At 41.8% G+C, this 23,295-nt stretch overlaps 1 protein-coding gene across 1 annotated transcript in view; it reads left to right on the top strand.

Moving 5' to 3' along the window:
- SERGEF (secretion regulating guanine nucleotide exchange factor) overlaps positions 1 to 23,295 on the top strand; it is a 150,317-nt gene that overhangs the window by 26,139 nt on the left and 100,883 nt on the right. Inside the window, 1 exon segment of the mRNA XM_080593530.1 lies at positions 12,905 to 13,065. Within this exon segment, the coding sequence (XP_080449656.1) occupies positions 12,905 to 13,065 (161 nt within the window).

Here is a 23,295-nt window from a genome sequence, read left to right as displayed (position 1 = left end):
TTGGCAGCACACTTTGCATGTTCCTTTTCATAATTATATGCATGGAAGTGCAGACTGTGAGGTCACAAACACTGTGTAACAAGATCAACCTGCTACCTCGAGAAGCTTGCAGTCAAAAGCCAGAGAGGGCTAAACCAACAAACTCGAGGGAGTCCACTGGACAGGAGGAGGCTGGCAGTGGGCACTCGAGGTACCTGCTCAGAGGCGTGACCCAGAGCTGGCCACCAGCATCTGTGTAGCAAGCTCTTGGTGAGTGAGGGCCAGGTCTCAGTGCACTGAAGAATAAGTGGATTGTTCCTACCCAAAGGAAAAATTTGAAGGGAACTTTGCAAGCTTTGTTGCGCACTTGTGTTTTTTGAAGACCTCTTCTGTGTAAGAGGAGGAGATGTTTCAAGCCCAGTTTGTGTCATGGCACAACTCCGATGCAACTGCATCTGGTTTTTGTAGTTCCTATTTGAACTTCAGTTCAAATGAACTGAACCTCATGAAATTCAGCAAAGACAGGCTATCAGTGGAAGTACGTAGTTTCTGTGTGGATCCCAAACAGCTGAGATTGAAACCTGCAGGTGAGGGGGAATTACTTTTATCTATGACCCTTAGGCTGCTCTTGAAGTTCTTGGTATGTTCTGATGAATTGAAGAGCTCATTAGATTCAGGGCTACTTTTTTCTCTGTGTCAAGCATAGACTTCCACTCTTCAGTGTGAGCTCTTGAAAATTATTTCGTTTTGCAAAGCTTCATTTTGTATGGTAATTTGCATGCGTGTTTTGTTCAGCACTTCTGCCACCAGTCATCTCTTCTTGCGGCATTTAGGCAGAGATCTGAAATGCTGTGGAAAAATGTTCTCACTCATGAACTTACACTTTAATCTTTGTAGCTGAGGAGATATTTGGAACTGAAGTTTGTCAGAAGAGAATTGGGTGCCACGTACAACTCCATGGGAAACAATTGCCTCAGTACACAACAGAGATGCAGAAAACACTTTGAAAACACTTTAGAAAGAGTAAAATAGAAAGTGGTACCAAAAATACTCTACTGATGTTCTGTAAGACAGTGGTTCATTTGACCTACTATATAGAGAAACATTTTGGTTTGTTTCATGCAAAACTGATAGTAGCATTGCTTTAATAAAACAGTATTGCTTTCTTAGACTTCAGTTTCTCTGAGTAAATTAGTTCATAGTTAATGGCAGGCTTGTGAAACTTTCATTCTAATCATTGGCTTCTCTATTGTAAGGTAATCTTGAGATAGCAGCAGCTGTATTCCTATCCCTCATGACCTTCTCATGATCATGACCACCAGCAGCCCTGTGTGTCCTATGCTGTTGTCCATTAAATTCATTATTTTCCTTTATTGTTAATGACAGGACGTTTTCTAATGCAAGAAACTGTACAGTATAATTTGTGATGCTGGCAAAGAGTAAGAAGTCTTTGCTTTGCAATGACTTTACGTTTTTGTTTTCAAAATTGAGTGCATAAATCATACATTTCAGAACCCGGATTTAAATATTAGATTTTAAACTTGCTGTTAGTGCCTTGTAAATCAGCTACTAAAAATTCCACATCATCTGATAGAGCAAAGGTACTGTCTGGAAGAAGAAAAAACATTTTATTACCAGTTGCCTTTTTCAGGACTTGTTCTTTGGTCCGATGCTGTAAGGAACATGGTATGTAATAAAAATCAAGTAATCATAGTAGTAATACCTTTTTCATGGAGAAAGACCTGGATGATCATAAGAAGGTGTTAGCATCTGATTCATGCAGAGCAGAGGCCCTGGGAGGGGTATCTTAGGTAACTCATTCTCACTTGTACTTGGTGCCATTTTATTAGAACATAAATTGTACAAAACAACGTTGAGACGGGTCTATTCGAGGACAGTGCTTTTTGTCAGCTTTGCTAAGATAATTTTTATAATGAACAAAGGAAACCTTATTTTTTCTTTATTTCTTAAAAAACTTGCCATTACAAAGCTCCAGAAAACATTTATACAAAAACACCTTTAGGAATATGCCTTTCTACTTATCTCTTGCTCCCCAAAATATTGAGCAAACTGCAAGTTATTTTGGCAGCTCTCATCTTGTTTTTTTGCCTTTTTTTTTCCTGAACTTTTTTGGCAGCCATTGGCTGTTTTGTAGGAATTTGCCTGCACATAAATGCTTTTCCTTCAGGCTTGTGCCTGCTAGTGATGCAGCTGATTGAAGCTGAAGCAGTTTGTTTGAAAGAAAATGGACAACAAAAGTGCCAGAGAAGAAGGAAGGAAGGTCAGGCTATGGGGACAATGAGTGGCAATGCAGATTAGCAGAAGCTGATCTGTTTTGAAGAATCATCTTGACAAATCACGCGGTACAAAGGAGGGTGTTAAATCCTTTTGTGCTCTTCTCTTCTTGCGTGCTGACTTATCTGGAGATGAAGAACCCAAACAAACAAGTGATAGTTGAGATGTGTAACAAACCCCTGACGTGTCCAACTTAAAAATCTAGAGTAGCTATTTAAAAGCGCTCTCTAATCCACTAGGGCCGCTTTGGAGCAGCGTTCATCAAATCAGGTCGCCCCATGCACTTGGGATTCAAGTCCCTGCAGGTGAGCTGATCCTGTATAGACATGAACTTGACGTGTAAAATTGCTTTCCAAGTGTCTGATTTTTAAGCTCTTCACTTCAGAGCAAAGCAATGACTCTACCCCACATAGCCACCTGCTTTAGGGCAGGAGAAAACTTATGGTGTCTTTACAAGCTGTCCATTCTTATTGTATTATGAGAAGCGTGGATGTGATGGTACTGCTTCTTTCAATCAACATCCATTTTAATGTCAGAGAAAAGAAGGCCATGAAAAGATGAGAGCTTGTTGTTCTTGCTCTTTTTATTTTCATTGTAGTTGCTTTCTTGGTCGTGAGGAGAAACCTTATCTTATTTCTCCCTTTTTGCTTTCAAACCTAGAACCTTCTTAACAGGCAGCATAGCAGGTCACACACAGCATGTCAAACTCTGTTTATGTACACACCTGGGTAATCCTTAAAGGTGGATGTGCTGGTGCTATACAGAGGTGGTTGTGGACAGCTGTTGTTTCATTCGGCAGACATCAAAAGTAAACCTCACTAGTGTCATTCTCCCTTTGCAGGGTGCAGCAGATTGCTCTACAAAAGAAGGGGCTTGCATTGCAGTCTTTGTATCTCCGTGGGTAGAAACATTTCTAATGCTAAACTTTTAAGCTTCCATACTGAAATTTCTGCCTCTTCTGCTCTGTGTTTTGTGGCTCTGAGATGCTGGAAATATCTCCCAGTCTCTTAGCATGTGAATTCCAACAAGCAAGAGGTCTGAGCTGCAAGGAGAAGGCAGGAGTCAAAGGAAACTCTGCTAGCTGGATAGCAAATTCATGTAGGTGATAGAGATTTTTAGGGGCCATAAATGGCATTTAGATACTTTCACCCTTATGGAGCTATTTACACCTCTGCCCCCTCTCTCCCTTCAGTCTCCTTGATGTTAAGCGACTTGCCGACACATAGCTTGAGGTAGAACCTTGTGATTTGTTCCATGCTCTTAAGCTCTGTCTCTCTTGCGGGTAGGGAAAAATGGGGATAATATTCCAGAGGGAATACATTACCTTATTGCTCATTATTCATCTCTTGATTTCAAAGGATGTGAATTTTGCTTCCTTTCCTCTTTTAGAATGTATTGTTCCTCCTGTTGGTGAGAATGCTGCCGTTATAGCTGCTCATTATCTGAGGTGAGCAACCCACTCTGTCTTAGTCAGTTGCGGTTGGTTCTGCATCTGAACAAGTCGAGTGGTCTCCTGGGAGACTCTGAAGGTGCCATTGTTGGTTTTGTGATACTGGTCTGTGTTTTTGTACTTTATTTGCTAAGAACAACACACATTTAGGGTTGAATTCTATTGGATGTTGAGCTCAGCTACTTCTTGGAGCTGCTGAGAAGGTTAAAGCCACTTAAGAGGTTCCAGGATAGGTCATCTAACACTGTTTTTGTAATGCTACCGATTTCTTTGTAGATAGTGACTTTTCTAATACTTAAGAATTATTGTGCATGTCTGAGGCTTGTTATCTAGTGAAACTTCTGTTTAAAAGGTCTGAATATTTGTCTTTGGAAGTGCATCTTGTGGACAACCAGAAGAAAGCACAGTTCTTCAGCAGACTGCCATTCCAGAGTGTTTCTTGTGATATTTCTGTGCTTCTCTCTCCATACCATGCCCTTGAGTCTTTCGACAAGGTAAATATTAGCACTTGGAACTTAATTACCTTCACTTTGTTTCTCTCTTCTAGACACATGCCCGCTCTTTCTTAGATAAACTCAGATGGCAATGGGGTATTGAGAGGAGTAGGACCACTTGCGTTCTCCAGATCATCAGGCAGATTCATAAATGTTCTCAAGGTTGGGGCCATAGGTAATACTGCTTATAATGTGATATAAAAAACATAGGTATTTTGTAACTTATCTCAATAACATTTTCTGTAGCAAAGTATGATGCTAAGTCTAATGAAATACGACCTGGACTTGTAAGGGGATAAATGTCTGAGCAGTCCATTTACAGACAAGGAGTAGGAAATAAGGCGCCATAAAATCATTGTGAGTAAAAGTTTATGCCTTTTGTTACAATAGTTCAAAGGTGTTGCTTTTTTCAAAGTGGTGTCCAGAAATAAGTAAGTCCTTAGAAATAAATATCTGTTCAGTTTTCTTTGAGGTATTAGAGGAAGAGATGCTGGACTGCAGCAGAAAGGAGATTCCAGGTTAGGGAGACCTGTATGTAAGAAAGCATATAACAGTGCAGAAGGGCATAGGGATATAAATATAGAATGTCAGTGAAAGAGTATGACTCATACTGCTGTAGTAGCACAGTGCTGAATTTATTTGCAGAATTACAGAACAAAAACCCTATAGTATACTATGATGCATTCGCAGATAGTTTTCCATAGCTGGTTAATGTTTTATGCATCCTGCTTTTTTTAAAGGCTTCACTAAATTGTGCTTTGATTTTTTTTTCTTTTTATTTTTTTGTTAGGACTTTGTGTTTAGATGAAGAGTTAAGTCCTTTATTGAACCTTGAATTCAGCGGTTCTGTTTGCTGGGTAGAGATGAGTTAGATTTGTTTTTAATCGTGTAACTAAATTTAGTCAGCAATCTGCATTTTAAGGCATTGCTATTAAAAGTCTAAAAGTGAGATATGCATCGTAGTTTGAATTTAAAATGAGCCAGAGGCACAGCTGGTGAGGCAGTCATGACTCTAATCATGAGTGGAGAGAAATGAGGGGGGAATTTTCCTGTCTTGCAGGATGAATGCAGAGTGGGATAGGTGCTTCAGCACCTCCACTGCCCCACACCCCACTTCCTCAGCTTTGTTTCACAATTGCACAGACCTGCTGTGGTAATAGATGGCCTTCCCTTTTTCTTTTTGAGCCAAGATCATATATCTGTTTGATATCAGCAGTATGAGCATAAATAGAAAATGGAAGAAATTGCATGTTGTAACTTTTACTTCCAGCTTAATCAGAGCTTCACTTGGTATTTCAGGTTTCCAGTGTCTCCTCTAAAAGCAAAGCAGCCTTTACCCTATCTAAAACCCAAAACCAGAGGCAGGGCTTCAGGACTATCTAGGGAGTCTTGGAATATGCCATACTTGAAAGATACTTTTTGTCTTTCCAGTTTTTCAAAGCAGTGAAGCATGCGATTAAGTATGCGAATAATCCCATTAACTGAACATTGTCTTGATACATAACTTGGTGTAACTGTGGAAGCAAAAAAAGGGAAAGCTTCCCTGTCTTTTTAATGGATGCAAGTCAAAGCAGTTAAGATTTTTAATGGTGTTGATAGTCCTGATAAAGTTGGATCTGTTGGTAAAGTGCACAAAAAACTTAGTATGTCATGTGAAACTGCATGTTAGCTCTAGCCCGTCATACAGAATACTAAACCAACTTAGTAGAGCAGTGCCTTTAGCGCTACTGGCTGCTGCCAAGCTCCTGTTTTTCGGGCTGTTTTTCAGCCAGATCAATTCCTTGGCTTGGTTTACCTTCCCCCTCACAAATAGCTGTTTGAGCACAGTGAAGAGTGATCGTCTAGAGGCGAGAGCAACGAGCTGGGCCTCAAGTCCCTCAAGCTGTCTTGGTGTAAACGGTTGCCAAAGGAGTTCTCAGTCTGTGCTCTGGACCTCTCTGTCTGGGCTAAAAGCTTTCATTGTCCTGCTGTCTCTTCCTAGAGAGGGCCCCGCATCCTGATAGCTTTGCCTGCCTAGCTGAGTGTCTGCCATGACACTTATCATACGAGTCTCTGGATGGTTAATACCCTCCTATTTCCAGGAGGATCTGAAAGAGAGTGCATGATGTTCCCTTATGCTCTATGTTCACGTGCTGCAGCAGAGCTCCTCCAGGCTGGCTGAATTTTCTTTCATGGTGCATGTTTGTCTTCCAGGCTGACTTCTTCCATTTCCTATTTTTTATTCTTATTTTATTTTGCGGGAGGGGAGGCAATAGAGATGGGTTACAGTGAGAAGCCATTTGTTTGCTGGTGAGCCACTGATTCTAGTGGTGTGAAATCCCTTAGGTGACTTTTCGGTTTGTCTTGCTCTCACACATAGTTGGGCACCACGTTTGGAGGTATCTAACGTAGCTGAGAATGGCAGCAATTTTTGGCCCACTTGAGGCGAAGCTTTTACTGACAAATCCACAGCTGCTGCAGGAGTATTTTTATTTCTCTTCCCGTGGAACTTGTGGCTTTTGGCCTTTCGTTGTGGTTTTAAACCTATTTATTAGGGTGCTTGGAAGCTCTTGTGAGCTGCTGCATGTTGAGTGGCTGCTCTGTGGACTCCTCTGAACTAGATGTGTGTTTCAGCCTGTGGCTGCAGGAGGCTGAAAATGGCAGTTGCAATGATTTCTAGATTTCTGTTGCTGATGTCCCTGAAGTGCTTTTGCTGTTTTGTTGGAGTTTTCCTGAGCAGTCATGACCTTGATACTGTGCGTAGATTTATATTTTAGTTGTGCATTGTTATTAGCTATTATAAATGAACATAGGGGAAAAAATCAGAATAAGCCTTCTTATATAAAGATGCAGAAGACTATAGCTATGTTAAGAGGTGTGGGCAGCTTTGGTACACCAGACTTCAGTGTAAGAGAATGAGGGGGCCATTGAAACCGTTGTCAGAAGAGCTAATCCCGTCCGTGTCGTACTGAAACCTTGCACAGCTACAGCATCGTAGGTGCAGTAGTGATGCTTGGCTTCCAGCTGCTGAATTAAGTTGTCTTCAGTCAAGAGGGAATTAGGGATGGACGGGTGAATGTTTTCCTATAAGGTTCCCTTGCACAAATGCTGTTTTGAGGTAGATGAGGTATTTTGTCAGAGTGGTTGGAGGACGTTCTGCTGTGCTCCAGGACATTTACTAGATTTGTAGCTGTGGGAGAGGTGTTGGTTTGCCCTTTGTGGGGCAGAGAGGAGGCAAAGGCAGCCTGTAAATGTCAGGTTTTTAATACATGCCCCTGTGAATTTTATTGTGAAAGCAGGCATTACGAATTTTATATAAAAGTTCGTATGCCAGGTCTGAATCAGATTAAGCATTCAGAATGGATATCCAGAGTTCATCTGCGAAGTAATTGTTAATGCAACCGTGAATTGAGATAGCCTAGATGAACTTTTTCATCTTGTATTTATGAAAGAAGAGTTCAAAGCTTGTCTGAAGAGAGGCTTCAAGGAGATAATGGCAGCGCAATCATGGTATCATCTTGAAATAGAAAAATTGTTATAAAGATGAATCTCAATCTGCGAAAATAAGTAAATTTTAATATGCCTGTTTGTTTAACAGTGAAACCAACCTGTTTTTAAAACTAAAATGCTTTTTTAAATTGTTTTTTGTATCCAATTATTTATGTAGCTGAGCAGATTGATAAAGAAAGTGCTAGAAGGGAAAAATAATATCCTCTGCAGCCTCAGCAGCGCTGTAAAGAGGCACAGTAAGAGCCACAGTCAGGCAGGAAGCAACTAAAGGTGCTTTATGTGATGTTGCTGGATTTGCAAAACTCCAGGGGTTGTAAACTTGTAATTTTGAGGCCATTCTCAACTGTCTAAGCTTTGTGGTAGTGTAAGGACAGAAGGCTGAACTGGAGAAAATGCCGAGGAGCCTGTCTGATGGTGGATTGCTAGCGACTATTCTGTTACCTCCACCCCTATTTTGTAAGGGATGTGAGCATGTTTCAGATGACTTGCTGCTGTATGTATCCCGCTGGAGACTGAGTTTAAAGAGCAGGAGGAAACTACAACTACAGCTGTGTGACCATGGAGAATCTTGAGTGATGTAGTATACCATTGTATGTAGCGTTTACTTAAGGGGCTGTTGGGAAGATTTTCTTTCAAATGTTCTCAATGCTGTCCTTTTTTCCTAGCTCTCTGAACTCCTGATGGTAGGTTTCCTTCAAGTTGTCCACAGGAACGACCCAGAATATATGGGTCATCTATTACCCCTTAATTCCAGATGGCAGTGAGCCCTCTGGCCCTCACCTGATGTAGCGTTTGCCTGCCGATAAAAGGAACGGTTGCAATGAAGTCAGCTGGGATGAAGCGAAGGTACACAGTTGAGGAGTTGAAGTGCCTTTGGAATTGGGCCCCCCGTGCTCGGAACATATAAGACCAAGGTCTTAGGAAGCATCATTAGAATCTTAAAAGAACGGGAAAAACCTTTCCAACATTGCACGTTTCTTTCACATAAGCTGTAGGAATGCCTCCTGCCTTTTATGCCCTTTTACTGCATGGAGTCTGGTACAAAATATCTCCTTTTTTCTGATGCCTCAGCCACTTCCATGGTTGATGTACTCTGTCCAGTTGACTCATCACTGTGTATGTTTTCTTGACTTCTAATTAAAATCTGTTCTGTTCTAATATTAGACCAACACTCCTTGTTATATCACCCTTCATTCTTAAGTAATTCATCTTGCAACCTCCTTACTCTGTATGACTAATGTCTTTCTCAAATATTCTTAGAACATTTTAAAATACCATCTATATTATAAGCAGCACAGTAGCAATACCTCTCGTTACGATTGCTTAACACTTTCTGTCATAACTCAGTGCTTTCTTTTGCTTAGGATTTGACAAGACTTTAACCTTTTTGGTTGGAATTTTCCATGCATTGGTGTTTGGCTCAGCCTGAAATTTCCACTTCAGACTGAGATGTCTTTTTGTTTGCTGAAAATATAATCAGCATTTCATAGGCAATATACTTCTAAATCAACTTCTGTTAGGTTCTCTTGCAGTAGAGATGGATTTTTTTTTAAAGGATCCCTGGGCAGATACGTTCTGCTGAGAAGCAGGAATGATCAGCCTAGCAGAAGGCTGAGGATAGGAGGGGGAATGCTCACCACAGGAGTGGGTCTGGGAAATGAGTTTCTGCTGATTAGAAGTAAGAACTAAATTGATGAGAACTAAGGAAGGAATTGGTTGCTTGCCTCATATTTGGGCATTCAAGAAGCTCTGCCTAAAAGCAAAAAATCAATTTCTGTTTTAAAAATTTTAATGGATATTCCCCATGTTTGCCTACCAGTAACTACCTGAAACTTGTTTCTCTCAGTGGCAAAATAGGACAAAGTGAAATTATTACATTTATTTGTTTGAATACATCGTGGGTGACTTATTCTCGCCTAAAGGCTCTGTTTGGTGTTGTATGTATAAGTATTTCTGTGCTTGCTTGACCAGTTAAAGAAAATGGAATTTGTGCATGGGAGGTGTTCTGCTGTAGCTAAGCACTCCTGTTGTTTGTTTCCAGTCCTTCCAATGTACTCTTCCAATATACTTGTGCTCTTTATTTCTGCCAAATTTGCTGGAATGATTTGCAATAATAGAGATGAGCATACTTCAAGGCTTTTATAAGGCTGAGAAGGAGTGAAACTACCAGGATCATCATAATGCTTGCAGTTCTGTTGCTTACATTTAAACTTGTTTGAGAATTCAATGTAGCACCTCAAAAACTGATAGAATAGTAGAATTGCAGTAAACCATAAGGGGACCTCTAGATTTTTTATATATATATATATATACACACACACATATATATATATATATAGTGCAGTTGGGGGAAAAAAAAAGATCAACTTATACAGAGCATGGCACATGGGGTAGATGTCAGGTAGGGGGCGAAGGGCGCTTTTCCAGTCATTGCTGGTAAAGATACACTAAGCAGTTGATGGCAACTCTAGTTTGACAACTTAATCCTGCTGAGAAGAGAGATGGTTTCTGAAAAGTAAAAACAAACGTAGAGAGAGCATCGTGTGGCAAGTGATGTACACGCTAGCCCTTGATTCATAAGGGAGGTTTACACGTGTAGTTTAGTCTGGCTTCAGCGTGGGTGCTCGTGGTGTCTTGCTCTGACCCCGCAGTTGGCTGTAGACCACCACGCTCCTCTGCACCTTTCACAGGCCCTTGGCAGAGGGGAGCAGAATTGCCTCCTTTGCACAGAACTTGGTCTAGCAACTCTTGGGTAAGGCAGTGATCGTGCCTGCTGGTTCCTGGTATCTGCTGGTGGCCTGCAGTGCAGGAAAATGATTTTCTCAGTGAGTCACTGGTCAAGTGTGTCTTGGGATTTAGGTGACTGCCTTCTGAATCCACAGACGCCAGCAGCGGATGACTTCAGAGATGGTGAAGCAGTGCTCTGATGTGATGATGCGAAGGATCTTTTTTACGTGCGTGGCTGGAGTTTCTCTGTGCGTCTGGGTCCAGCTGGAACACCCGATTTGCTTTTGGGAATTTTTTTTCCCCAAGAGTCGGACTTGAGAGGGACCTCTACATGACAGTGCTGTCATCTGCATGGCAGGATCTGGGTGTGTCATCAAATGGACGTCTTGCCTTTCCAGAGGCACTGCAGGTTGCTGACGTTTTTCCCTGCTGCACTAACTGCATTTGGCTTCTGAGAGTTGAAATGTTTTATTTGAACTGTGGTCTTTGAGGTCAATGCAGCAATGTCTTGGTAGGGCTTGAGAGCCTGTGTCACGTTAACAGTCAAAATAGATGCTACAGAAGTTCTTTCTGGCTTTAAATTCCGTAAAATTCAGCCTCAGTTCCTGTAGTTAATTCAAAAGAGAACAGCTTGCTTGTCTGCTTCTAGCCTGCTCACAGGGTCCTGAATAGGTGCAGTAATCTGGTCTGATGTAAAAGCCTCTGAGGCTCGGTTTGCATTTCCATTTGCAGTAGAACTTACTGATAAAGGAGCATTTTTGCAGCAGCAGATATTTTTTTTTTTACCAGAGATCCATATAAATTGCAAAATATACTACTGGCAAAGCAAGCATTTTTTTAAACTACAAACTGTTTTTCTAATCTCTGTAGGGTATACTGGCTTTTTTATTAATGAAACCTGTTTTAATGCTTTAACCTAACAAAATGAAGCCGCTGTGCTAAAAGACCTCTCTTGCTTTGAAAGAAATATGTGACTGGTTTCAGCTTTTCCCTGAAGTGTGAGGCATCTCCAAAGGCAGAAAGTCCTCATGCCCTTGAAAGAAAAGGACGACTAATTTTATCCCTTAATTATTTCAGGGGGAAGCATTATCAGTGAACTGAGAGAATGAATCTGAAAAAAAGTTTCAAAGATCTCTGTAAAAGATACCACTGCTAGCAGATTTCCAGGGAAGATGCATATTACTACTTCTTTATTTAAATACACCAAGTTAGAGATTTCCAGTTTGAGATGCATTATCAACTTAAAGCCCCCCCCCAACCAGCAGTGAGTAGCTGTGTCCCCTTCAGGACGGTTTAACAGCAACCAAAAGAGAAGGGAGGTGTTTAGGTTCCCAAAGGTTTGTGTTATGGCATGCTAAGAAAACCCTCAGCTGTTGTGTTTGGGCACTCTGCACATTCACACTGACTTACAAGGGGAGAAGTAAGTGTTAAAGCTGGCTTACTTGGCTTCTCACAGATACGAGGAAAATAAGATCATTTAACTTGATAATTTCAATTCTGGAGAGAAGTTTAATGCTTAGCTGAAGCTCACGCGTCACTCAGGGTCATTGCAGGCTTCCTTCTGGGCTGTAACGTGGGTTGCTGCTTCTAGTCAAAGGCCAGCTGAGAACACCCAGTTGATGCAGTGTTTGTATAACTCGGTAAGAAAATCAAGCTGGCACTTAGCATGATTTTTTTTTTGGGGGGTGGGGTGGTGCGGAACAGAAGGTAAAAAGCATTGCTTTATGTATATTGTTCATACTGGAGGATGGACTAGTGGGTATCAGTCCTACAGCAGTGAGCACCTTTGTAATCTGGAGAGGAGGATGGTCCAAATACTGCTGACTTCATTTAAAGCTGTTTTTCCTTGGCCAAAGTGATTCCTGTGGGAACAAACCGGTGCATTTCCAATGCTTAATGGCATCTGTGGTGGTGTTTCTGACCAACCAGTTGCTGTCCTGAGGGCTGTTTGTTTGCCAGCAGAAGTTGTCACAGAAGGCAGCTTCTGTCGGGAAAACGTCAAGTGTTAAATACAGGACATGGGATGGATGTCTCTATGGCAAATACTGGGAACACAGAAGAATCTCGTACGTTTCAGAATGAGTTGTTTTGCCTGTGCTGCTGTCAAGCTAGAAACATGCCCTTTATATAAATAACGAGTATATATATTGCATGCAGTATATATGGGTTACACAGCTTTACTGACATGGTTTCATTTACAGCCCAGGCTGCCCCACAGATGGCCTTTTTGTTAGGAAGTTAGCGAGGCTGAAGAAACTGAATTAAAGGACATCTTCATACATCCTTAGGTAGTTTTAGTATACTTTTCCTTATGCTCCCAGAAGCGAGGAAGTTTTCACTTAAGTGAATAATTTTTCACTTGAAGCTTTAGATAAGATGCATTAAGAAGTGGTGGTCTAATTTTGAAATAGCATCCAGATGTTCCAGGAACCTAGTGGATAACTAATCTTGAAATGTGTTTTGCATTTAGAAACTGGGAAGGTGTTCACCTGGGGCAGAGCAGACTATGGGCAACTTGGAAGACCCACGGTGGTTCCCGACGGGCAGGAGGCGAGCACAGCATCTGAACAACGCTTGGAGCTGTTGTGTAATGTCCCTATTTCCGTGCCTTGCCTAAATGGAGCATCTCAGGTAATGAAGGAAATTATCATTTTTCCAGTTTTTTCTTGGGTGCATTAAGATAATCAGAACAATTTCCTAATAGAAACCTCTTAAATGCTGCAGCACAAGCCGTTGCTGCTCTTCCTGTAAGCTCAGAAGTTAATATGATTCAATTATTTCAAATTTCTTAAAAGGCTTTTGCATTAAGAAACTGTTTTTTTTTTTTTTCCATGGTGGAACCAGATTTACCATTAGCAAAAGATGCCAAATTCCTTCAGATATAAATGCATACAGGAGATAGCTGCAACTTCATTAAAGTCTAGCAGATGAGGTGGGACCTTGCCCAGCTGAGGCACTGCTTCTGTCTGAAGCCCTCTGTCACAGTTTAGCTAATGGCTTTTCTCTAGCTGATCCATAACATCACAGCTTCTATCTCAGGCTAAGCAATCATGAATATTTCTCTACCTTGTAATGTCCTTGAGTGTTATTGGAATTTTTCTCTCTGTGTGGCTAATTTGAGGCAAAATGATATATCCACAACCACAAAGATGATCAGAAAGAAAACATCACACAAGGACTGAACATTTTTTTTCCTTTCACCTGCAATTCCCAACCTGTACTGCTGACAAACTCCTTCTTAACATCCGAGAAGCAGCAGGTGGCAATTGGCCTGTTGGAAGGCAATGTGCGGGTCCCATCTGGGCAAATGACCAGTTGAGAGGTGTATGTCTTCCTGTGGCGCAGCTGGCATGTGAGGAGTAGGTAGAGGCTGACAGCTTCAGCTTTAATGCATGTGCTGCATCTCAGCTTCTTGATTGTCTTCCATAGCAAGACTTTGATTGGGAGAGTCAGCCTCTGCCCTTTCCCATCACCCGTGCTGTTCTGTGGATGTGTGCACTCACAGGTGAAAAGTGGAGCCTTAGAGTTCAGGATACTGCAGTAACAAATAACATGTTTAGTTGGTGTTGACTCCAGGGAGTCTCAAACACCTGTCTTAGTTGTTTTGAGATGGTTGTCCCTGCTTTTGTCACCGGCTGTCTATAACTCTGGTGTTAAATCTGTTTCTTGCTGTTACTCATGTATGCTTTGGGCAGTGCCCAAAGTGTGTAGTCCTATTGTACAGTACAAAGTCAGGGCAACCATAGCTTTTGCCCAGGGGAACTTAAGCTTGGCAGGACAAGTGATCCATGAAGGGGAAGGACAGAGATGCAATCAGATATATTCTTTGAACAGGAAGAGTAAAAACAATCTCATCTTCATTCTGCTGCCCTCAGCGCTGTTCCTTCTTACAGACCTGTGAGAGACCTGATCTGAGTGAATAGCAATGGCAGTGTTCTGGAGCAGGCGTCATTCTCTGCAGAGCTAACAGCATGAAGATGATTTAAGAAGTGCGTGATCAAGAGCTAGCATCATTTGTACCTTGAGAGGATCTGTGTTGATGAGAAAAGGAAAAAGCAGATAATGAGAGCCCAAATTAATTCAAGGTTATAAAATAATGTCAGTGCTAGAATTTACACTTAAAGTTGGGTTAAGTTGCAGCACATAGGTTGTGTAAATGAAAACCAGCTCTCTTGACACACTATCCTTTTTTTCTATTTGTTGCGGTATGGATGAGGTTTGATTTAGGACCTGAGTCAAAATGAATACAGAGAGGATGAGTTCTTATGTGTGTTTACCCTGAATTATCAACTCCAACTTGCACTTCAATACGGAGAGCCAATTTAATAATAGTTGAGGCTTACAACTGATGATTTTTATCCACAGACAATATTTATAAATCGTTTTTAATGATTGAACCAAAATTTTGGCCAAGCTGTGGTCTGCTGACTGCCTCTGCACTGGGGTTAATACTGTTAAAAACCAAAATGGAGAAACTGATCTAAGAATAAGAAGACAATATAAAAGGCACACTAGTTTAAATCTCCTGTGCTGTCCTTTAGGTAACCTCCTGTGCTGTGACGTGTCTCTATCACCTTGTCTTTCTCCACCAAGGACTGGGGATTCTCCCTTCTTTGTGCTGAAATTGGTATAACGTCTGTGTCTGTCACTCCAAAACTGGTTTTTGAAACGTTTTGAGTGACCTATTCCACTGTGAGTTTGCGTTCATCTCAGAAATTCATTTTGAAACGTTGGCCTTGATAAATACGAGTGCCTTTTTTTCCTATTTCAACTGAAATGGTGGAAGAACTAAAGCTCGAATTTAAGATAATTATCTACTAATCTGAGCTGCCATCCTGGCAGCTTTAATTGTATGTGGACATAAGGTTCCTGGGGTCTCATGTGTTTAAACTTCTTGAATTACAAGACTGCAGGCCTATTTATTATTTTTTCTCTCGGTGCTTTGGTGAGTAGCCGCAACGGAATGGGATGAGACACTGGAAAGAAACCTGAGGCTGTAGCAGAAGTCAGTTGTGTGAGACATTATGCAGGCAGTGCTCTTGTGTTGTGGGACGTCCTTGATTGGACCTCTTCAGAACATCTGACTCATCTGCTGCCTGATGTGCATTCACATCCACTGCTCTTCAGATGAAAGGACAATTAAATACAAATGGCCTGAAATATGATGAGCCTCTGTATTTAGCAAATGCTACAAAGACCTGGTGTAATGTTTCTTCCTTGTCAAAATGCTTTTCCAAGCCGTTTCGATATTTTTGGTTTTAATAGCTATCATTTTACTGTTTGTGGTATGTTCAGCATGTCATTCACGTCGCAGCAAACGTTTGCTGCAGCAATAAACAAGTGAGAAGTCGTCATTGTGCAGTGCTGAATGTTTCTTACTAAATTGGTGGAAGGAAGGGCTACGGTCATTTTGAATATGCAGCACTGTTCACGTGGAACCATGTTTCCATTGTCTCCTTTCTGTAATTAAAGAAAGCTGCGCTAGATTACAGCTGAGGACAGGGAGCTGGAATTTCAGTTAGGAAATCACAAAAAATTGTGTGTCACACCGTCATTTTTGGGTATATGATTTCTTGGGCTTAATTCCCTCCTCACTTTCCCTGTCTCCAAGCCTGACTGTTGATGATGAATGTAGGGGGCCAGTTGTGTCAGGGAATGAAAATAACCTCTCGCCCTGTGGCAACCTGTACCTGCTGTCTTTCTCCTGATCCTGCTGTGCTCCGTACTTGCAGTGTGTACATTTGTTCCAGCGTGTATGCTCATCCTGTGCAGTACAGATTGGCTAGGATCCTCCAAAGGGTTCCTTTTTTTTTAAGGAATGTTGTCAGGAGCATGTACGTTCTCTTGGCCCTCTGCAGTCAAAGTAATTGCTACTCTTTTCACTACCTGTTGCAGTGATGTGGTATCGTTGTTTATTTTAAGCAGTTGACATATACCTCTTGGTGCGTTCTTGTTTTTCGCTTTTCCTCCCCACTCTTGTTGCAAGCTGTGAAGCATCTACCTACAAGACAGACAAACCTAAGATATCTGCTGTGATGTGAATTGATTACTATTATATGATTGATATATGTTAATATATAAGCCTTGTTATTGCCCTATTATGAAAGCGCAATAATATTGCGAAATGGAACCTTTTGGTTTAGGAAAATAACTATTTTTGTACTTTTTGACCTCTCTGGGGAAAAAAACACATCAAAAGACAACCTGCAGCCTGCACATGAAGACAGTCTGTGTTAGATCGGCTGTGCTTGATCTGCATGCCGCATGTAATAGAGAACACTGTTCTTGTCAACTCCATGAGCAGACTGAGAGGAGTTCCCGTCTCTGTGCTACAATTGTATAAAGAGGGCTTACTACTTGGGCTGTCTGGTTCTCCCTTGGGTTCTCCTAGCTGGAGAATGAGAGTGGTAACAGCCAGCTGAAATGCAAATGCAGCCTTTTGGCTAGGTAGCCATCCCATTTACTGTGTGCTTTTCTTACCCCGTTCAGACACGACTCTGGTTTGTAAGGAATACCGTATGGCCTGGGCAGAGACGTGACTGTTTGCTGCGAGCTTTAAACATTCCTGGCAGTTAGGAATACCAGTGTGTTGGGCAACAGAAGTTATTCTGGAAGCAGGAAGGTCTGCTCCGTGGAAGTTGTAACCTAGTCACAACTTCATTGTAAATAGTTTGGTCAAGTAGAACTCCGCTATTTAATGCTCAGTGAGAGGGTGGGGAGCATTGCTTTTCTCTTCTCCTTGTGGTTATAAGCAGAGGCTGGATCGCCAGCTTTACACGTGTAACAGCTAAGCCATCCAAAACAAGAAGATATGATGCTGGATCCCAGCATTGTGCTTCCCATCACCCATACCAATTTCTCTGCAGCTGGCATTGCAGAAAGGGAGAAGGGAAACAAAATTCACAACAGCAAGTGGATGGCAGAGGAGGACTCCGGCGTTGTCTTTGTGTGAGTACAAAATAGAGGTTTTCCAGTTATCAGTTCTGTAGGCGAGGGCCGCCTTAAATGCCCAAAGCTGCTCTGCCAGGGTTGCACTGTAGCAGTGAGGTGGCAGCCAGGAGTTGGGCTGCACTGGGATCTGTATGGGAGACCCCGAAGGGCTGATTCCCTACAATATGGGTGAAGTAGGAGGAGTGACATGGGGGGGAAGTCAGGAGTTGGAGACCCACTCAGCACGTGATCACTGCAGTGATACAAATGTGAGTGTGGGCAAAGGCTTCAGCAACATCATTCATAAATTCATTTTCCATTAGATTGCCTGGACAGTTAAAAACCCCACTTAGTACCCTACTTGGAGTTCTTCAAAAGTATCAGGGAAACGGTAAGAGACTGCAGCTACTTGCAGCAGTGGCCGTGACTTGCGCAGTTATGTGTAACTCATCAGTAGCGTAGCCTAACAGTGAGGCCAGCTTGGCAGCTGCATTTCACAAGCCTATTAGTAGCAAAAGGACCAATCTAAGCTATCTTGCTTGTAACTCTCAGACCTGCATATACTTATACTATATTCCTTAAATTAAAAATACTGTGTCCCATCCTTCTGCATCGATTGCATTACTAACAGCGCACCATGACTGCTACTGCCTCTGAGCTCATGGACAACTTGTGGTCCAGCTCATTGCTCATCTGCTTTGCACCAACAAACGCCCCGAATGTTTGCTGGTGCCATTCCCATCTGTGATGCTGTTACTACCTGCTAATTGACTACGGGGAATGCTGCAAAATTGTTTAAGAACGGACTTAGCATTAAGGCAAAGGCTGTGTGAGCAGAGGCCTTGGGACGTGGCTGCCCTAAATGCAGAAATCCTGTTCTGCCCTACCAATGTTCTTTCAGTTGCTGCCTTGTCCATCCGTGAGAAGCCTGAACGGAAAGGCTTCGGTAGGAAGAGTACCCTAGAATGAGGCGAGTCAGGTCTGACCTGACGTATACACATACTCCAAATCCAAGTCCGATTATGGTTTGAAGCAAGAGGTTGGTGGAACAGGCCCTAAAGCATGCATTTTTTCATTCTCGATTTGTCATTAGAACTGTTACAGAGAAGGGATTAACAAATCAATGCAGGCTAAAATGAGAGAAAATCAATAGGAAACTGTAGTGAACTGGAACAAAGCTATCAATTTACAGCATGCTCTGTGGAAAAAATCCTCATCTGTACCTCCTTCTTACGTATGAAAAAATAATGATTGGGGGTTAGTTTAATTTGGTTTATCTCCGTTACCCCAGAACTTTAGGTCAAGAAACTTTCTAGTGTAAATGCTGCTTATGTTCCCTTGTTCTGTTGCATTGATGAATTTTGCTAGCAGATTCTGTAACAGAGGAATCTTTGTTTTGTTCGTTTTTTTTGAACAACCCAGACAACAAGAGAAAAAAAAAAAGACAACCAAAAACCTTAGCAAAAGAGAAATGTGTCATTTCAGTTATTCTCCTAGAAGTTTGTTGGAATGTTCTCATTGATTACTTTTTTTTGTTAATAGAAGTGATTTCATTAGTACTTGGTTAGTTTTCTACATTGTTTTCCTTAAAAACAACCAAACCAAAGCTTTACTTATGAAGTTACCCCTTAATGGGCTGTATGCATTATGTAGCTGGAAAATACACAGGGTAGTCCTGGGCTGCAGGGTAGCGTGCTACAAATGGCTGAGGTGGGGTGGGTCCTTGTGGCTGTGACACTGTCTGCTCTTTGGGTTGTTCCTTAGGGCTTTGCAGAGGCGTTTGCCACCCTGGGGGTGTCAGCTCTCCTAGGCAGTGCTGTTCTGGCCAGCACGCAGACTGTTTCTCCCTGCTTTTAACTGAAGGATTTGGGATTTGATTTGAGGGTCATGCTGCTGATGGCTTGGCTTTTCGTTTGTCTGATGTTTCCAGCTTTCGCTTGTCACATTGAGGTGTTGAAGCTGTGAGCCACCCCCCCCCTTCCTGGCCTTTGTGCTTATGTTGAGGGCTGTTGTAAAGCTACTGCCTAAAGAGAGGTCCGCAAGCAGGAGGAGCTCCTGTTTCTGCAGCGATGCTTATGGCTGTTGCGATGCCGCATCAACATGTTGGCACACAGCAAGTTTCACAGATGAGTTTAGTTGGTAGCCTGCTAAATGACAGGTGGCTCTGTCCTGCCACCTTGCGCTTCATCTCTGTGGCACGTTGGCTGCCTTGCCTCTAATTTCAGCTGAAGTTGTCGAAGGAAGAAGCTACCTCTGAACTCTGTGCTTGTTTTTTGGTGTCTAGCATAGCCTCTGCCTTTCCCCAGCAATCGACCAGTAAAACACATCTGTGAAAGCAGAGAGAAAAGAAAGTAAAACTGATGCATCTAACCCCTGAGGGCAAAAGTGTTGAAGTGTCTCCTGTTTTAAAACCTGCCGAAGGGTTTATTTTTGGTCTCCTGGCAGCTGATTGCAGAGGTCGAGCTAAATTCAGTGGATGTGGCATATAATCAGATGGCCGCAAAGATTGCTAAGGCCTGTGCTCCTGCTGCTGCTGCCTTGCAGGGCAGTCTGTCATAGAAGAAGCAAACCTTTTATTTTATTATCGGGGGGGGGGAACCTTAGCGATAATGTTCTGAAAATGCTGCCTCCTGTGTTTTGCCACTTTGGCTCCAATTTTTCCCGTCTGCCCTCCTCTTCCCAGGTGTATAGCTAATATAAACGATCCCCTTCTTGGTAACAAGTGTTTAGGGAGCCCGTAAGGAGTTCTTACAACGTGTTTGTTTTTCCAGATTATTGTTTGCCATAATGTTTGTGTCCTTAAGTGTGTTAAATTAGCAAGCATTAACTAGCCATTTTCTGCTCCTAATTGCTTCAGTGGAAATGCCTTCTCTTTTTTATTTTTTAAAGTTGCCAAGGTTTACCTGCAGCTTCCACTGTCAGCTCATTTCACGCTTCGGTTTTTGTCAAGCCACGCAAAGCGGTGACCTGGGTTTATTTCTGCTGGGGCAGGGGAAACCAGGCTCTGCTGGACCTTGCAGGGGATTGAGAGGGAAGGAAAGTCATCTTAACAAACTTCATCTAACCGATTTCAGTCATGTTAAGCCAGAGATATTTAATGGAATGCTATGGCAAGACACGTTGCAAGTGTACGTAACTATGCAATTCCCTTATTGCATTTGTGTACACCAAAATGTAGTATTTTGTATTGATAAGTTCTTTGTCCTCTGTACAGATAAAAATATAGGGTATAGTTTTAATTCTCAAATCTTATCTCCTTCATATCTTCTCTGTTCACTCACTACCCTATTTTGATTTCTTGTGGTGTTTTTTTCCTCCCTCTAGGTCAAGGAAAACCCTTTTTCTTTGGTAGTTTCAGGAAAAGGCTTTATGACTTAAACACACAAAAGCAAATTCCAGAAGTAGCAAACAGCAAATTTATCTTTCTTTATTTTTTTTACTTTTTTGATCTGCTACTGTCCAATTTTCTAGGGTTTAACCCCTACAAAGAAAAGATGAAGACACCTTAATTTTCCTAAGGATGCATTGTTCACTGTGGTAATGAAGTTGAAATGGAAAAATGGGACACCTACTCTTAGAGTAAATATCTGTATATTTATGAAGGTTTAGACAGTAATTGGTTTACTATTATTTAGAAAAAAAAAAAAACGAACACCCCACAAATGAAATCTCAACCCTCCATGACTTCTGGGAACAGTTACAGTAACTTTTCAGTATTTTCAGAGCAAATAAGGACAGGAAGTGAAATAGAATGCATTAAAAGGGTTTTAATTATTATAGGTGTTTCAGTTCTTGGTCCAAATATGTTTCTTGCCATGAAAACCATGTAGGTAGGTGACTCTTTTCTTCTGGTGCATGTCACTGCAGTGTCTTTCCATTTGGCTCAGTGGATTGGGTCATTGAGGCTGATGGATGCCACGGGAGCAGAAGTTCCTCATGTGGCTGCAGTGCAAGCATGCTGAGCTCAGATAAATATTTGTGGCACTATGTGAGCCTGTAGGCCCTGCCATTAGCCCTTCCCCAGGGGGAAATAAGGGTTTGGGCTCCACTGCTGCTCCTGGCCTGGTAAGTTCAACACTTCAGACTAGTGAGCAGTGTTCTGTAGCTGCTTTGCTGTCAGAGCTCTTGGAAAATTCAGTGGATGAGAAATACAAGTAAAATGAGCATGTTTGCTGGAGGTCAGTGGTATTGTCTCAAGTCGTCTTCATTTTCTGCCGGTGTCATATATATAAAAAAGCTCTGCAAAATCCACTTAAAAATCGGGCTCAATTTGCAGTTTAGCCTACAGCCTTAGCTAGTGAAGGCATTTTGGGTCCTGAGCTAAGTCAGTCAAATGGTCTCATTGGTGTTAGACTTTTGGTCCTTAAATTCATGTGATAGAAGTGGTTTTGAATTGGTCTGGAAAGCATTGCAGTGACTTCCCACGCTGGCAGCTGGGTCCCAAATACAGTGGTTTCATGTATTGCATCATTGGTAGCCAGCGATAGGACCTACAGTACCTCATGTATAAGGGATTCTGCTGTGAATTTGTGAGGCAAATCTGTTTCTCAAATCTTATATTTAAAGACATTGGCAAAAGGCAGTCTTTTGACCTGAAGGGGTCTTTCCTGACTGATAAGAACTGGTTCAGGTCTCAAGTCTTTATTTGATCCTACCCTTTGGTTCGTGTTCCTGAGTGGACTGTTGGACGAGGAGAACACGTATTAAAACAGTTGTTATTTCCAGCAGTGACATGGGTATTTAGGAGTGTAAGTCTTAGCAGTGATCTGATCCTGAGCTAGTAGCTGTCAACTTGTCTTTGGCAAATTCAAATTTTGTCATATATGGAAAGCTTATTTTGAAACGGCATGCCAGTTTCTTACGAGCATCAAGATTGATTTCTGCTTCCCAGTGAATCTAGTGCTTTCATTGGGAATGCAAACCATGTGGGACCATGTGGGTTGTGGTGGGAGGGGATGTTGTTAGGCTTCATAATACAAAAATTCACAATCTCCTTTCCTGCTGTTTCATGACACCTGTTGTGGTTCTTATTCTTCTTTCTGTTTTGAAAGAATGCCAAGTGTTATTTCATGCTCATTATACCACGTGGAAATAGAAGTAACCTTCAGTGAGAAAATGCAAATCTGTGGTGGCAGTCACTTTTAAAGTTACATTGCGTCTCTCTGAGACTCTTTCCAATTTGGTACTGCTGGTTTCTGAAATTCTAAATGATATTTGTGTCTGGGACTGCCACTACGCAGAACTCAGGTTAAGAAAAATGTAGGGACTTGCAGAAGTGTATTTTATATGATCAGGTGTAAAACTTTGTTTTTTCGTCTGATTTAGACGTTAGACTGAAATCTCCTAAACAGAACATAACACTGAAATTTGCAGCTTCAGAAAATGTGAGAGAGTACTTGAAACAATATTAGAAGGCTCTCTTTTAATTCAGTGGTTTGCCTGAAGTCTTACATGATTAATGCACTGCCTTACAGTTTTTCTTGCCACAGCAAGTCTGAAATACAGACTGCTTGGAGGGACATGAAAGGCAGCAAAGCGATGCTTCTGTCTTTATAACTGAAAAGATTAAGATGGTTTTTGTGAATTACAATGATGCTATTTAATCATCTTAAGGTAATATTGTTTAAGCTTAGCTGAGATGCTGTTCAGAAATATGAAATGGAATATGACGAATTTATTGTCTTTGATCTTTGAGAGATAATGTGTCCCACCCCTAGCTCTTCAACAAATGAGGTCAGGATAGCATCCTCTTTTGCTTTTCCGTGTGGTACACGGAAATATCTATAACATTTTGTGGCCATGAGTTAGGAGTGCAGCTGGACTGGCAGTATTCAGTGTCTTCAAGGATGACGGTTTGGTGGTGGTGGTGGGGGGGGGGGGGGGCGCTCAGTTTGCAGTCGGATGGGCAATGCCAGAATTGTGATAAAATCA

Source organism: Anser brachyrhynchus (genome assembly GCF_964034855.1).
Source record: "Anser brachyrhynchus genome assembly, chromosome: 5".
Taxonomy (NCBI): domain Eukaryota; kingdom Metazoa; phylum Chordata; class Aves; order Anseriformes; family Anatidae; genus Anser; species Anser brachyrhynchus.
The sequence above is the reverse complement of the archived record's forward strand: the minus strand, read 5'-3'. Positions and strand labels throughout refer to the sequence as shown.